Here is a 16,518-nt window from a genome sequence, read left to right as displayed (position 1 = left end):
TAAAAAAGTTAGAACCGGCACTCAAAAGGACAGTTCTCACTTACAACCAACTGTTAAAATTCTCAAAAGGTGATAATATAAAAAATATAGAGGTGGCATTCTCAAAAGCATTCGCTTTCAATAGAGCTACTCTTAGGAAAAATATAAATGATAATTCAAATAATAATCTAAACAATAATTCAATTGTTTGTTATAAGACAGCTGATAAGATTGTACATATCCATCCTAGTTCATTTTTCTTTAGAAAAAGTGTTAAAAATATTGTATTTTATGATGTGGTGTGTACTGACAGGCCATATCTAAGGATTGTCGGCCGGGTTCATGAATGAAAGTATGAATTAATAAATTTTTAAGTAAAATATTTTTAATAAAGTGGTTTTTGGTAAAAATTTACTTTCAATAAACACAAACTATTTTTTAAGTAAAAAATAAAATTTCTTTCTATTTTTAAATAAAATATTTTATTATTTCTCATATTATTACAGTAACCCACTTTTATTTTTTCAAACAAATCAGCCCCTGTAAATAAAAAACATTTTATAAAAATATATTTAATTTCATTTAATAAAATAAATGTCCGTAGAAGAAAAGACAAACAGTTGGAGGAGGACCTCACAGATTCCCTTCTTTTAGAAAATAATACAAACAAAATAAAAGATGTGATACTGGAAGGATTGGATGAGGAGGAATTGGGGTTTCGCTCTTTCTTTAAGAAACATGATACAAATTTTAATGATACAAAGAAAAATACGATTGATTCTGAGAAACAAGATGTAAAAAATGTAACTGGTTCAGAAAATGATATTAAACACGCACAGCTGTCCCGTTTCGACAGTTTCCTGAAAGATTCACATTCTAAAAATGATTTGAATAATTTTAATAATTTTAATAATTTGAATAATTTTAATGATTTTAATGATTTATTCAATTTATCTTATTTCGATTGGAATGTGAGAAATGGCAGGGTGCCACTCGGTGAAAGGAGGAATCACGAAAATAAAAATATTCTTTTAGAAAAAAGTAAAGAAAATATTTTAACAGAAAAAAATAAAGAAAATATTTTCAAAGAAAAAGAACCTGAAAAAAATATTTTAACAGAAAAAAATATTCTTTTAGAAAAAAGTAAAGAAAATATTTTAACAGAAAAAAGTAAAGAAAATATTTTAACACAAAAAATATTTCATCAGAAAAAGAAAACATAGAATCAAATGAAAATGAAAAATCATCAGAGCCAACGGTAGAATCCCTTCAATTTGAATTGAATAAATTAAAAGAGACACACAAAAGAATGTTTGTCATAAAAGGAAAGATTTATGAAACGGTAGAGAGGGAGATAGAAAATTATAAAAATATTTTATTATCAGAGAATAATGAAAAGATAGAAAAAAATAATAAAAAGTATTATGAGATTATTGAGGGGTTGAAAAATGAGAATAATGATTTGAAAAATGAGAATTATCATTTGAAAAAGGAATGTGAGAAATTTAGAAATGTTTATAAGAAAATGAAAATTATTTATAAATTAAATAATTTAAAATGAATCAAATAAATAGATGAATTGTAGTGTAAGAATAAAAAGTTTAAAAATATTTTTAATTTTATTTTTTCATTCAGCAGCCCCTTGTAAGTATTTATCTTTTTAAAATAAAAATAGTAAAATAGTAAAAAAGTAAAAATAGTAAAAAAGTAAATGAGACAGATTTTACCAGCAGAAACGAAAAAAATTACAAAAAATAAAAATATAAAAAATAATTCAAAAAGTCTGTTCTATAAAAAGAAGCCAAATTTCATTTCCCATCACACGAAATATTCATTTTTATATTCTGCTGATCAGAACAGGAAAATAAATGAAATTAAGAAAAGAAGAAGGTTGGAGGATTATTTCGTGAGAAATGGTAATAAAAGATATTTTATAAATAAATAATTTAAATAAATAAATAATTTAAATAAATTTGTACGGTTTTGGACTGTGCACCCTCAAAATAAACAATTTAAAAAAATATTGTACAATTTAAAAAATATTTCACATTTTATTTCAATTTAAAAAAATATTGTACAATTTAAAAAATATTTCACATTTTATATCACATTTTATTTCATTTTAAAATGTTAAAAACCCCCCTGCACCGATCCGTTTTAACCGTTTGCAGTCTTTTGTATCCGTTAATTTTCCTTTTCACATATTTCATTCTGACATTCACCCACATGAAAAATCTTTGTTGCGATAAGAAATATTTAATAATATTTTTCTTTTCTAATATCCTTTCTTTCTACATTATTATCGTTTATTGCAAATTGTGGCTCGATTGTTATAAGAATAGATTGCATAGGAGAATTAGGAAATTGGAAAATGTTTTGAAGGAAAATTTGTTGTTGGAAAATGGAATCATTAAAAATGAGAAAAATGAACAAAATGAAAAAAATGAACAAAATGAAATAATTGAAAAAAATGAAAAAAATGAACAAAATGAAAAAAATGAAAAAAAACACTCTTACAATCAAAAAGAGAAAAATACTTTTGATACACAAGAATGTGAGGAGGATGAAAAGAGTGAGACACGGTTGGAAATGAGGAACAAAAATGTCAATTCTGAACAAAATCAATTTGAGAATTCAGAAAAAAATCAAATCAATTAAAAAAAAATCAATTTAAGAATTCAGTAAAAAATAATGATAATTCAAATGATTTATTTAATGAGGCATTCCTTGAAGAGACACTTAAGAAAAGGAATGATCTGATACGTATTTGCAAATATTGTAATATTTTTAAACCACCCCGTTCACATCATTGCTCATTTTGCAATGTGTGCTATTTCAAGATGGACCATCATTGTACGATTCTTAATATTTGTATAGGGTTGAAAAATTATAAAAACTTTTTGTTGTTTTTAACTGCCAATCTGATTTATTATTTTGGTAAAATTATCATATTTTTTATTGAAATATTTGTGGTTAACACACTGCCGAGACCGTTTTACATTATTGGTATCATTCTTTCTTTTTTTTATATTTTTTATTTGTTTGATAATGTTAATTTTTCACATTTTCTTAATTCTCAGAAATGAAACGACAATCGAATATTTTTGTATAAAAAATGTGATTGACGGTGATTATTTCGAGGAGAAGGCTTTTCAAGAAGGTCCTTTATCAAAAGAATTATTGCCTATTTTTGATAGAGATGATAGAAATATAAGAAAATGGTTGAATCCGTATAATCTGAATTATAAAAATAATTTGTTGAGGGTGTTCGGACCAAATTGGTACAATTGGTTGCTGCCGTATTATACAGGGCTGGATGACGGGTACGTCTTTCCTAAAAATGGGTTGTACGAAGTATAAGGATAAATAAATATATAAATATATTTTGATTTAAAGATTAGAACAAAACAATAAATTGCCAAAAATGAAGAAATTAAAATGAATTTATCACAAACAAACAATTCAAATATTTATGAAAATAATATAAAATATTATATTTATTCAAGTACTGAAAAATATACTTACAGAAATAAAATATACTACACTTTAAATAAAATACAATATAAAAATATACTACACTTTATTAGAATATAAAAGAGAATAAGTAAATATGAAGGGACGCCACGCCCTGCCTGTCCGATTGTTCTACTCTGCACTGTCAGTCACTTACCCTGTCATAACAATTTATTCATATTTCGTATTTGTAGGGAAATATTGCATACAGGCCCAGGCATTCGACAGAGTGTTAATATTGTTATACTTTCTTATCTTTCATTTATTTCTTATATTCAATCTGATATTTTATATGAGAATATTAGGAATCGATGACACCTCCACTGCTAATAGATTCAAAGGAAAAGGGGTGGATAAAAAATATTTGGAAAAAACGTTCTTTAATCCTTTTATCTATCAGGAAATAGAGTCAAAAAAAAGAAAAATGTTAAAAAAATGTGATTGTTGTCAGACTTATAAACCACCAAGGGCCCATCATTGCACGATCTGTAAAAAATGTTTCTTAAAATTTGATCATCATTGCATATTTTTAGGTGTTTGTATTGCTTTTTATAATTATAAGTTCTTTTATTTATTTTTGGTTACTTCTATTATTTATGATGTTTTTGTTATAACATTGCTAATGATAACATTGGTGGGTGATCCTTCTTTAAATACCAATCCCAAGGTGCATTTTATCATAGCTATATCTTTATTAGCAATGGTACTGGTATTTTGTGTACCAAAACTTATAAAACACTCTTTTACCATTTCAAGAAATGAAACAACCACTGAGTCAATAGCATTGGATGCATTTTATGAGGGTGATCAAGGATTTGTGTATATTTTTCAAGAAGGGCTGTTGGTCACACAAGAGGAGGTATTCGACAGACCGGTGATGAATCCTTATAATTTAGGATTGACGGATAATTGGTTGCAAATATTCGGTAATGAATGGACAACCTGGCTGTTGCCTATCAGTACAACACCTGGGGATGGAATAAACTTTCCAAAGAGGTAAATAGGTTTATAAAGAAAAATGATGAATAAATAGACATAAAGTGTGGAAACTGTATATTTTTTTGTTCAAAATATTTGAATTCAGTTCATTGATTTTCATTTAATTTCATTAAATTCAAATTATTTTCGAAATAACTGTGATGAAACATTTGTTGTAAAATTGAAATATACATTTTTGAAATATAAATTTTTGAAAAATTGTGGTTTCATTCGTTTTATTTTATATAATCGAATTAGAAGCAAATCTGTGGAGAATGTACTTCAATTAGATTATAAAGAATTTGCCTTTTTTTAAATATTTAAAACAGAACAGTTTTACAATTTTTCTGGAGATTTTGAGAAAAGTTGAATTTGAAAAGTATGATATTTTCAAACAAAAATTACAACAGAACGAATAATTTTCTTTCAAATGTTATAAATTTATCTCTCAAATGTGTTTTAAATTGGATAAATATTTAATCGCAAGCCGAATTACTGAATCACAAGCGTTTTTACTGAATCATAAGCAAAATTACTTAAAAAAATAAGCCGAATTACTGAATGATAAGCGTCTTGGAAAAAAATGCTCAAAAATGCAGCAGACAATAAAATAATGTTTTTTTTTATCATTTTATCTACATAAAAAAACCATCAGAAATTTTTCACAGGTAGTTTTTACGCTTTTATACAGGTCAAATCATGATAGAGAAAAGCGAAATTTCTTTAAAGTTTCATTTAAGAAAATTCAATTTTTGAGTAAAAAATCAGCCAACGGCACTGCAATTACAGATAAATGGAAAAAAACAAGCTGAATTAAAACCTATCATCTCTGTTAAAATGATGAGGACGATATGATAAATATTGTTAAGTTTTCAGACCAAATCAAACTCAGTCTATTTGTTACTTACGCTGCACTTTCATTTCTTAAACTAGGCAAAAGCAATGCGGTAACTTATTTTTAACGCTACTTAATTTGAAAACAATATCGTTTCCAAAAATTCCTTTCGTAACAAATGAGACGCAAGGCCGGCAAAAGAAAATTTCGAACAATTCTGACTAGAAATATTTCAAATCTAAGGTGAAAAAGGTGAAAAAAGATGGACAAGAAAAGCAATGAAGGATCTTTGACATGTTTCTTATTTTTGCAACCTTATTAAACAATTTCTAACCAATTAATTATCAAGAATTTTTTTGAAACTCAACACATTTTGTTCGTCTTAATGAGCTATGAAAAATTTCTGATGGTTTTTCTATGTAAATAAAAATTTAAAAAAAAACATTATTTTTTTGCTGCAATTTGAAGCATTTTTTTTCAAGACGCTTATCATTCAGTAATTCGGCTTATTTTTTTAAGTAATTTTGCTTATGATTCAGTAAAAATGCTTGTGATTCAGTAATTCGGCTTGCGATTAAATAGGGACCCGTTTTAAATTTATCTTTCAATTGTGTTATAAATATAATTTTTTAAAATAACCCTTAGATGTCAAAAGATGCTGCGATCAAAGAATCAGATCAGTTAACAGAAGAAAATTATTATTTGCAACGTAGACAGAAGATACAAGAAATGAAAGAGGAAAATATCAATGTTTATCCTCATAAGTTTTTTATGACTCATTCTACTAAGAAAATTGTTGAAAAATATAAGGTGGCTCAAAAAAGTGTGCAAACTGAGGATAAAGTCTCTGTTGCTGGTAGGATTATGTCAATAAGAGATCTCGGTTCTATTATTTTTATGAATCTTCTTTATGATGGTGTGACTTTGCAAATTGTTTGTTCTTCGACTTGTCAAGAAAAAAAAGAAGGATTTTCTAATATAAAACGTGGTGATATTGTTGGTTTAACAGGTGTTGTTGGTTGGACAAAGACTGGACAGCTCAGTGTTTTTACTGAAGATATTACGGTTCTTTCACCATGTGTTCGAACATTACCAAGTGAATATTACGGTTTAAAGGCATCAGAAACAATTTATAGAAAAAGATATTTAGATTTGGTGATGAACTCTGAATCTAGACAGAGATTTCTTACTAAAAGTAAAATTTATAACTATTTAAGAAATTATTTGAATGAGAGAGATTTTATAGAGGTGGAAACACCGATGATGAATCAGATTGCCGGCGGTGCAGCTGCAAATCCTTTTGTGACATATCATAATGATTTAAAGATGAATCTTTACATGCGTGTCAGTCCAGAATTGTATTTGAAGGAGCTTATTGTTGGTGGAATGGAACGAGTGTATGAAATCGGCCGACAATTCAGAAATGAGGGTATCGATCTTACACATAATCCAGAATTCACATCATGTGAGTTTTATATGGCATATGCTGATTATAACGATCTTATGGATATGACTGAAGAATTTTTGCGTGGATTGGTAAAGAGTTTGTTTGATGGAAATACTCAGGTGCTATACCATCCAGAAAAGAGAGAAAACAGACCTGATCCTGTTACAATCGATTTTGGTCCTTCTTTTAGACGAATTGACATGCACTTTGAGGCACTTTCAAAGGCCACTGGCATTGAATTGACAGGTGAAAATGTTGAATCTAAGCATCAAGAATTGTGTGAATATCTTGATAAAAATTCTTTTGTCTGTGAGGAACCACGAACACTTGCAAGAGTTCTTGACAAACTTGTAGGTGAATACATAGAACCAGATTGCATCAATCCTACATTTATAATCAACCAACCTGTTATAATGTCTCCTTTATCAAAGGTGCACCGATCTAAACCAGGTTTGACTGAAAGATTTGAGTTATTTGTAAATGGAAAGGAAATCGTAAATGCCTATACGGAATTGAACGATCCTGCAGAGCAACGCCTAAGATTTTTAGAACAACTTAAGGACATAGAGGCTGGTGACACAGAGGCAATGGAAATGGATGAAGATTTTTGTGTCGCACTCGAATACGGTCTGCCACCTACCGGAGGATGGGGAATCGGTCTTGATAGATTAACAATGTACCTTACAAATGCTGCTAACATTAAGGATGTGCTATTCTTCCCAGCGATGAAACCTGAGAATTAAAGCAGTTTTGTTTTTTTCAAAAATTTTCTTTTTTTCAGATTTTCGTATTTTTTAAGTTCAATTTGACTCGAAAAAAAATCACAAATTGCAAATTATTTTGAACCCTTAGAAATGGTGAAAAAGGACCAGAAGGTATTTTTCCAATCAGATATTACAGTTGAAGAGGAATACGATCTTATATTTGGCAATTCTATAAAAGATGAGCAAAAAGAAGTTCCTACACTCCTTTTTGGCAACAAATTGCTTCCTACATCTGATAATCTAACCGCAACAGATTTTTTATGTAAATTGTCCACAAAATAATCTTGCCGAGTCAATTTTGACAGCTTTGATGACAAATTCCTTATTTTTCACAATGATTGAAGATGTCGAGGATAAAATCAATCATACACGTGTTTATACACCGTTCTTGTGCAAACTTGTTCATTTCAAAAAATGTCTACAATCTTTTTGTCATAATACGGCAGAGGGCTCAGAAAAAGAAGATACACATTCAAATATCAATATTGAGTCACCAACAAGAAAGAAGAACATTTGCAGAAATCCTTTTGCTTATGATACGACAATGGCATCTTTAGGTAATCAACCATCTGAGATTTATAGAAGTATCACAAAAAAGGCACATTCTGATTTCATTTCCACTCATTATTTTGAACAAGAGGACTGGAACTCGTCACAAAAGAAAATTTACAAATTTGATAAGAAACTTTTAAAGGAATATTCACCTATTGTAGAAATTTTTCATGGTGAATATGAAGGAAAAATCCATAAACAACCATTTAAAATAACGAAAGACACTATTCAGTTACAGCCTGATACTTTTAAAAAGGACCGTAAAGAAAGTAAGAAAACTTACGCCACTCCACATCTAAAAGAACCTGGAGAGCTTCTTCAAGAAGAGCACAAAAGAAGAAACCTCGTCACAATCAGTGATTGTTTAGAACATGCATTGGCAATCGAGAATATAGAAATATCAAAATATCCTTTGATACTCGTTTTAACCTCCGATGCCGATCATTTGATAAGATTATCAGAAATATTACAATTAAACAAAAGAAATTACAACTTGACCAGTTTTTTAACGAAAGAGGAGAACAAAACAGTTTTATATTCGAAAAATAATAAAAATGAATGGAGCACTGGTGAAAAAACACTTGAAAAATTAGATGATTTAGATTTACCAATCAGTATGGATTTTTTATCAAATTGACAAAATAATGCATTGAAAAGAAAAATTTTATTCTAAAAATCATTTTTAACCAATAAATTAACTTTTGATCAACAAAATATCATTTTTTTCGAATCTTTTGCTGTTTGAGAATCTCTCAATCGAACATTTTTTTGATTATTTTCTTATACTTGATTTGAGTATTTTGTCAAATTAGAGTTTTCTGAGTGCACTCGTATTGATTTAGATTTTCAACATCTTTGAATCTTTCTTAGATTCAACTTTAGTATCACTCAAATCAGCATGTTTTTTTGCTTCAATTAATCCACGAGTTTGACTTGCACCGATTGTACTTTTCAGTTAAAATATTCAAAATTTTGGATATTTTCAACTTATTTTGTGTTGAATGATCGAAATAGAAATATATTACATCAAACCAAATGATATTAAGCATATCTTGAGGATCTCTAATTTTTCAGGCCATTTCTTCTGTTCTTATAATTTGCATACCTTTTCGATATGAACACATTGACAAACTCTATTTTAAAAATTTCAATTCATTCAAAAAGGTATAGCCCGATATAATTGAAAAGGTTCTACAGTGACTCAAAGATACAAACATACTATTTCATCGAAGCAAAGTAGACAAATCTTGATAAAAAGTGTCAATCTTTATCAAATAAGCATTTTTAAACTGTCAAATACAATCTTTATAGTTTTTATCATATTTATTTGTCTAAACTGTCAAATATTTAGTTTATTTTTAGAAATATTGTATATTTTCTGTAAACAATAAAAAATAAAGAAAATTAACAATCAATCCAAGTTATAAAACTTATTTTTTGTTTGTTATTGCATCGTCTACAGAAATAGAAGGAAAAAGGTGAAAACTGAAAATCTCTTTAGCCCCCATCAAAATGAGACAGTCAGTCGAAAACCATAGCACAGAAACAAACAGTGATAATTCAACAAATAATCAGACAAATAGTGCTATAAGAAACATGAATGTGATAGAGGAAAATGAAACAGCCAATCCTTTCAAGAGAGTCAGACCAAATATCTTAGAAGAAGGAAAACAAGTAGAAAAGGAAGAAATACGTGCAGAAAAGAAGAAAGAGACACTCAATTGTTCATTTTGCAATAAGAAGCTCAAATTATTTTTTCTATTTTTCATGTAAATGTAAAAAGATTTTCTGTGTAAATCACTATTTTTTTGATCAACATAATTGTAAATTTAATTATAGAAAGGAGGAGAGTCAGAAGTTGAAGGAGCATCTGCCAAAAATTGTAAATGATAAAATCAATCGGTTGTAAAATGAAAAAATAAATGAGCTTATTGGGAAAATTTTTATTTTTGAAAAAAGTAAAAGAATTTTTCAAAAATATGATGTATGTTTTTATGTTTTTTTCAAAAATTGAAGCTTTTACGTTGTTTCGTTTCTTTGAAAATAATTTGCGAAAAATAATTTGAAGAAAAATAATAATTTAATGAGATTTATTCAATTTTTGTGTATTTCTCATTCTCATAGATGTAAAGTGGTTTGATTTGAACACTTTCATCATCTATTTTCAGCAATTTTATTACTTTTTTGTGTTTCTTTTCATCAAGAGCGAAATCTTCTTTTATTTTGAGAACACCGTTTTCTTCGAAAACAGGAATAAACTCAATGAGATTCTTTTTTAGAGTGGTGTTTATAGGTTTATCATTTATTTGAAGGACACCTGCCTTGATAATTTTGTCTGTTTTTTCTTTGTTGAATGATGTAAGTTTCTCTAAAATGGTGTTTGTGGCAGAGTTTGTGAAAATTACGAAGGTGTTTGCTGTGAGAGCATCTGTGAATTGTTTTTCGTGATTGTCTAATGCCTTTTTTAATAGGCGTTTTTTACCAAAAATAATTTTTGAATCGGCTCTGAATTCTTCTCTCAAAGAATGTAATATTTTGGTTCTTACTGGTTGTATATCACAAATTATCATTGATTTAAAAAATGATTTCGTTTCATTAATTGTTGAAAGGTGGTTTTCGTTCTTTTGTCTTTTGCTAACGAGTAATTTTGCCATTTTTTTTACTGTGAAGCTATTTATGCAAAAATGTTAGAATATTTTTATTTCAAAGAAGGGGCATAAAAAATAAGTGAAAATATCAATTTTGTCATCAAAATAATCTAAAACGAGTAAATGCTTCATTACAGTCATATTTTTTCCGAATTACATCAATATTTTCACGGGTTGAGTTTTCATTACTAAGTTTCTGTTAAGAGATGTTTCAGTCGAGAGGAAGACCTGTTTATGAAGAAATTTTCAGACAAAGGCGATCGAATTACAAACAAAATATTCAAGAACCAAAAATAAACTATTAAATTATCAATAACCGTTGATTTATAACGGAGAATTCATCTCAGAGGATACTCAAAATGAAAAGTTGAAGTTATTCGATAGAGTTAATTGTATATCTAAAACAATTTAATGGATTCAAAAGGAACTTTTTCAAGTTTATGGCAGGTTGAACAACAAGTGATAGGGTTGGAATTTCAGGTTGTCGTATCAATATCGAAAAAAGTATGTTTATTTGATCTTTTTTTTTAAATTCGTGAAGCGTATATGTTAAAAGATTTCATCATTTGAAAAATATGAAATATTTCAGTTGGAGCTCAAACTATTTTTATTTTTTTATCAACTTTCTGAAAGGTTCGAAATAATTTTGATAGAATTGATTTTTCATGAGAAATTTATAAATCAACATAGTATTCAAAATGAATTTGGAAATCACAGCTGTTAAGAAGAGTTTATACAGTATAGTAAGCATCAAAATATTTTTCCAATGTATCAGTTGATTAAATTGTTTATAAACAACTTTGCAATTAATCTGTAATTGATATCAATCACCGTGGAATATATAAATAGAGCAAACACAAGAAAATACTCTTTTTTTTACAAAACTCTCTATTCACGATCTTTCAGTTCTTTTCATAATTGAGAACTATTAAAATTCAAAGATATATGCAGGGCATTTTCTTGACAGTTCGTTCAAACAAACTAAGCAAGCTTACTGTGCGGTTTTAATCAGGTCTATCAATAAGACAAGGCATTCAAAAGACTTACAATCATTCCCTTATGTTTAGGAATGAATCAGTTTACTTACGTATTCAGAATACGTATCTTAGAAGTTTCAAAATATTTTTGATTGATGAGAAAAAGACAGTTTTTTTCATTTTTTTATTTTCTCACCAATTCGCTCTAACACCCACAGCTATACTCTTTTTCAATATTTTCATAGGAAAATTCTGGCTTTCCCAACCTTTTATTGACGATGTTATGAATATCAAACATCCATCTTTTGAAACTTTCTCGTGATGACAGGTCTGGTCGGTTCTCTTCTATCATAGGCTGGAAATGCTTTTGACATTCTTCGCATGGAAAAATTCTACCCAAAAGAACTAAGAAATTGGCCATTTCTGTTTGTTGAACAAGCGTAGGTTTCTCAGGATACTTCAAAGTAATAGTATGTAATAGATACCATGTCCCGTTTCCCAATTTCTTTCTGAAATCATGCTTCAAATTGCAGCCAGCGACAGGTGCTTCTACTGTGTCAATAACATTTGGTTTTTTCCTGACAGCTATTTCATTTGTGTCAGGCTTTTCAACCGCTTCCTTAGGATCTGATTCTTTTGGCTTATCTTCAAATTCATTTTTGATTAATTGAATCCAGCTTATGAAATTTTCTTTCAGTTGAGCGGCCAGTTTTTTTGTATATAGCGTAGTTTCAGAATTGTAAATATTTTTAACGATGAATGGAATTTTTATAAATAATACGTCTTTGAAGAATCTGTATGTCCTTATCGTTACTTTCAAGACTAAAACAATCGTTTTCCTCACAAAACTTTCAAGAGCGTGCCATTCTCTTCTCAGAATTCCTATGGCAATGTTCTTCAATATCAGAGGAATCTGAACCAAAGTTTGTAATAATATCGCAATTATTTCCTTGAAAATAGTCTTTATGTGATTGAAAAAATCTTTAACCCGATTCATAGTGTCTCTGCCGATATTTTTCAACCATTTTATGAATATTTTGTTGAACCTGTCTAATCTGACGACAAGATTTGTATTTTCTATTTTATTCATAATTACCTGAATAAGGTTATAAAGCTTCTTAATATTTTCATGAAAATATTTCATTAAATGCTTGATGGAATTTATAGCTTGATAGGCTGGTCGTATCGTTAAATTTTTTAAAATTGACGTCGCACTTTTGAATCTCTTCAGCTTCTCTATCTGTGAGACAGCCTTATCTATGCAATAAACGCTTCCGTCATAAGCAATATTGCAGGTTTGTGTTGCATATCCACCTACGGTGGATTTTTTTATTATGGTACCGATTGTCCTCAGGCCATTTTTGATTTCATTTAAATGGTCATCTGTCAATTTAGAATATAATATGTAAGAAAATACTGTAAGTGTAATTATGTTCACGATTTTAAATGTCACCTTTACCATATTGTTTTTTGGTTTCGGTTCTCTTTGGATATTTTCCATTTTCTGTTTGTTTACTTCAAGATTTTCTTTTATAGTCCATTTGTTTTGAAAAAAGTAAACAAGCATGAAACACAAACAAACATGAAACATTAATTAATTTTTGTAAATAAAAGTGATATGATAACGTTTTTTTCATGTTTTATTAATCTATAGAGATAATCTCAGGGTATGAAATCACTGATACATTGATTGATAAATTTTGGCGATATACCAGAAAGAAAATTTTGGTGTAATAAGGCATTCAATTCATTATTTGAACTAGAAAACTCGATTTTTGTTTACAAAAGAAAATTGATCAACGTTTTGATTCTGTTTCAAGAATCCGATGAGGAAAATTGATTTGATTTCAAATTTATAAAATTTACCAAAATGAATTCTGTCAGATATCAGAGACGATAAAAGAGATTTTTAAGAGTATTTCTAGATATATAGTGTGTTATCGTGCACGGTTCGTATCAGCAGAGACATTGTGCTATCATTCCTTACATTCCGGTGACAAACTCGTTTTTGAATGAAAGAAGACAAATGTAATGAATATTTCATCCGATTGTATTATGAGATGGCAAATTTAAACGTGATAGCTACATCAAATTGAAAAACATACAGAAAAACTGACAATCGTTCTAAATGAGTAATTTATAGATGAAGTCATATTTTTATGAAAAATTGAAATCTGCAATTTTAGGCTGTCACATAAAATTGATAAGATACTCTGAAAGCATTTATTCGTTAATAAGCCAATCAAAGTGTTTTAAACAAGCCAATGGCTGGTTTGAGGACAAGAATTTTGTGTTTTTGTGCTCACTTGTGTACTTTCAAGACAAAAATGTACTTACTCATCTTTTATTCAAGTATTTCAAAAAAATTACCTGACTAAATTTTCTGAAATTTTGTGTCAAACATAGCGCGTGATAATCGAAATAATTCTTAAATATACTTTTACTTGTTTTTTAATCAAAAAATACTTATTCAGCTCGTTTTGAAAGCCTTTCTTCCAAGAAATTCATAACTGATATCATAAAAAAATATAATTGTGAAAGAGCATTCACGAATGATATATCTTTCAAGAAAAACTGGTCTTCAAATGACATATCTTTAACGATGTGAAATATTTATGAAAAATTAAGCTTTTATGGCCTTTCAAGAGTTTTCAAAGGAATTACCTGAAAGAAAAATATCAAAAACATGGAAGCAATAAATAATTTACTTCAAAAACTCGCTTGTATATTCAACGATTATCCCTATTTGGCGGGTTATTCAATAAATTATCAAATATAGATCCGTTCACAGTTGATGCAATGGCACTTGGTATGTCTGTGATACCAGTGATAGGTTTATTATTTGAAGGATCTGGTCGCCATCTTTTATCTTCATCTTTTGTAGAGGTAAGAACATTTCCACCCAATCCTGTGAGCTCTCGATTTGGAATTAATCCCGTTAAACAAAATCCTGGTAAAAAAAGTAACATGGATTGAAATTCTACCGGCTTTTATAGCTTTTTATTGATAAAAAATTTCGTCAGCTGATACATCAATTTTTCTATGCTCATATTTTCTATCAAGAATGATCAAATTATGATAAAGTCGAATTTCACATAAAAATGTCAAATTTAACGGTATTTTTAATGTTTAATTTTTTTATCAAAATTGCTTTTTGTTGATATTTTGAAGAAATATTATCAACTTTTTCTTGAAAATATGTTAAAAATTATCTGAATATCTAATTTCTCTAATATTTAAATAGGAAAAAATGAGTGAAAAACTCATACTTTAATTCACAAATGTATTTTCTATCAAAAAATCGTATATCATTTCTAACAGTTTGGCTAATGAGATTTATCAGAAAAAATGACCTGAGCTTTTTGGTTCGGCACTTAGTGAAATTTGATAAAAAATTGGATTAACAATTCAAAAGATTACTTTTTATAATTTTATAGAAAATAAATTTATCTCAAAGGAATGCAAAGCTGTGAAATGAATCATTTCGAAGAATTTCTGTGTTTTTCATTACATCCAGATAGAAATAAACCCAATTAATGGTGATTATAGTACAAGATTTCATTGAAATAATCCATATCTGATGTTTCAATTTTAAAGGCGAAATTCTTATCAAATGATTTGTTATCATTAAGCTGAAAAACTTTAGAATTGTTTTCTTCAATTTCAATGATAATGTGCTACTTTTTATTTAAATTTTAAAATCAATTTTTATTTGTTTTTTTGATTTGCTGCAAATTTCATCATAAAACCGATAAATCAGTTCTTCAAAATGAATGTGCTATTTTTATAAACACTGTTGATTGAAAAAATCACACTTTAACAAAATAAGATAAAATTTATTTATACGGCCAACTTAATCAATCCTGATTTCGCATATACATACAAACCAAAAACAGTAATTAGAAACAAACAGGTTGAAAAAATTGCCAGTTTTGTTACCCAATTGATTGATCTTTTCTTTTCTTTCAAATAATATTCTATTTTTTTTTGTACTTTTCTTTGAGGAATTTTTCAGGTTATGTAAATCTACTTCTAATTTTTTTATCATTGCAAGTAAAGTGTCAATTATTCGATCAGTGTCTTCCTTTTTATTCTTCATATTTGCTTTTTAACTAATTTTTTCTTTTATATTTTATGAAAAAGGAGAAAAGGAGAGGCTGTCAAGATATTGATCTTTTTCTATCAATGAGGAATCTTCAACAATGATCAGTCATTGATTCATTTGTTCAATTCTAAATTGGGCAAAATACTATCAGTGAACATTTTTTGAGGAATAAGATGAAGAAACGGCATCAAAAAGATGTCAAATGCGTTTTGAAAGAAAGATAGAATTTTTTCAACTCAATAGTCGGAATCCTCGAGTTATTAGATTATCAATTTGCTATAACACACAATACTTGCACCATTAAGGTATTTTAGTCTCATGGATTTTAGAGCAAAGGTAAAAGATTCCTTATAGTCATTTCCTTTCAAATATTTTTCAATAAAATTTAAACCAAAATTATCAATATCACCATCTGTCACATCCCATAAGCAACCTATTATGGTATTTGTGTTGTTTTTTTGAAGAAGTGACTGGGCATACCCGTTTCGTCTGAAACCTGTTCTGTTGATTATTTTGACTGATGAACATCCAAATAGTAGAAAAAAGGATGAATTTGTATGCACAAGCATGTTTTTTCCATTGCCGTGACCGAAATACGCCATCAAATCACTCTCATTGTTGTTTATTAAATTTTCGTGCTTTTTAACAAAATCTGAGATTCGTTTTTCTGTTTTTATGACATTCTCGCCTGTTATTATTCTAATTGATTTGTTTATGTTG

At 28.3% G+C, this 16,518-nt stretch overlaps 2 protein-coding genes across 2 annotated transcripts; both read left to right on the top strand.

The window, feature by feature from the left end:
• Positions 1-3,073: 3,073 nt before the first annotated feature.
• LOC131105664 (palmitoyltransferase ZDHHC20-like) lies at positions 3,074-4,945 on the top strand. The gene has a single exon (XM_058054033.1). The coding sequence runs from the start codon at positions 3,590-3,592 to the stop codon at positions 4,490-4,492; it is 903 nt and encodes a 300-aa protein (XP_057910016.1). The 5' UTR covers positions 3,074-3,589; the 3' UTR covers positions 4,493-4,945.
• A 911-nt stretch (positions 4,946-5,856) lies between these two features.
• LOC131105428 (uncharacterized) lies at positions 5,857-7,979 on the top strand. Its single transcript, XM_058053541.1, has one exon. The coding sequence runs from the start codon at positions 5,951-5,953 to the stop codon at positions 7,493-7,495; it is 1,545 nt and encodes a 514-aa protein (XP_057909524.1). The 5' UTR covers positions 5,857-5,950; the 3' UTR covers positions 7,496-7,979.
• Positions 7,980-16,518: the final 8,539 nt, after the last annotated feature.

Source organism: Doryrhamphus excisus, chromosome 17 (assembly GCF_030265055.1).
Source record: "Doryrhamphus excisus isolate RoL2022-K1 chromosome 17, RoL_Dexc_1.0, whole genome shotgun sequence".
In the NCBI taxonomy this organism is placed as follows: Eukaryota; Metazoa; Chordata; class Actinopteri; order Syngnathiformes; family Syngnathidae; genus Doryrhamphus; species Doryrhamphus excisus.
This window is presented reverse-complemented; position numbering and strand designations above follow the sequence as displayed.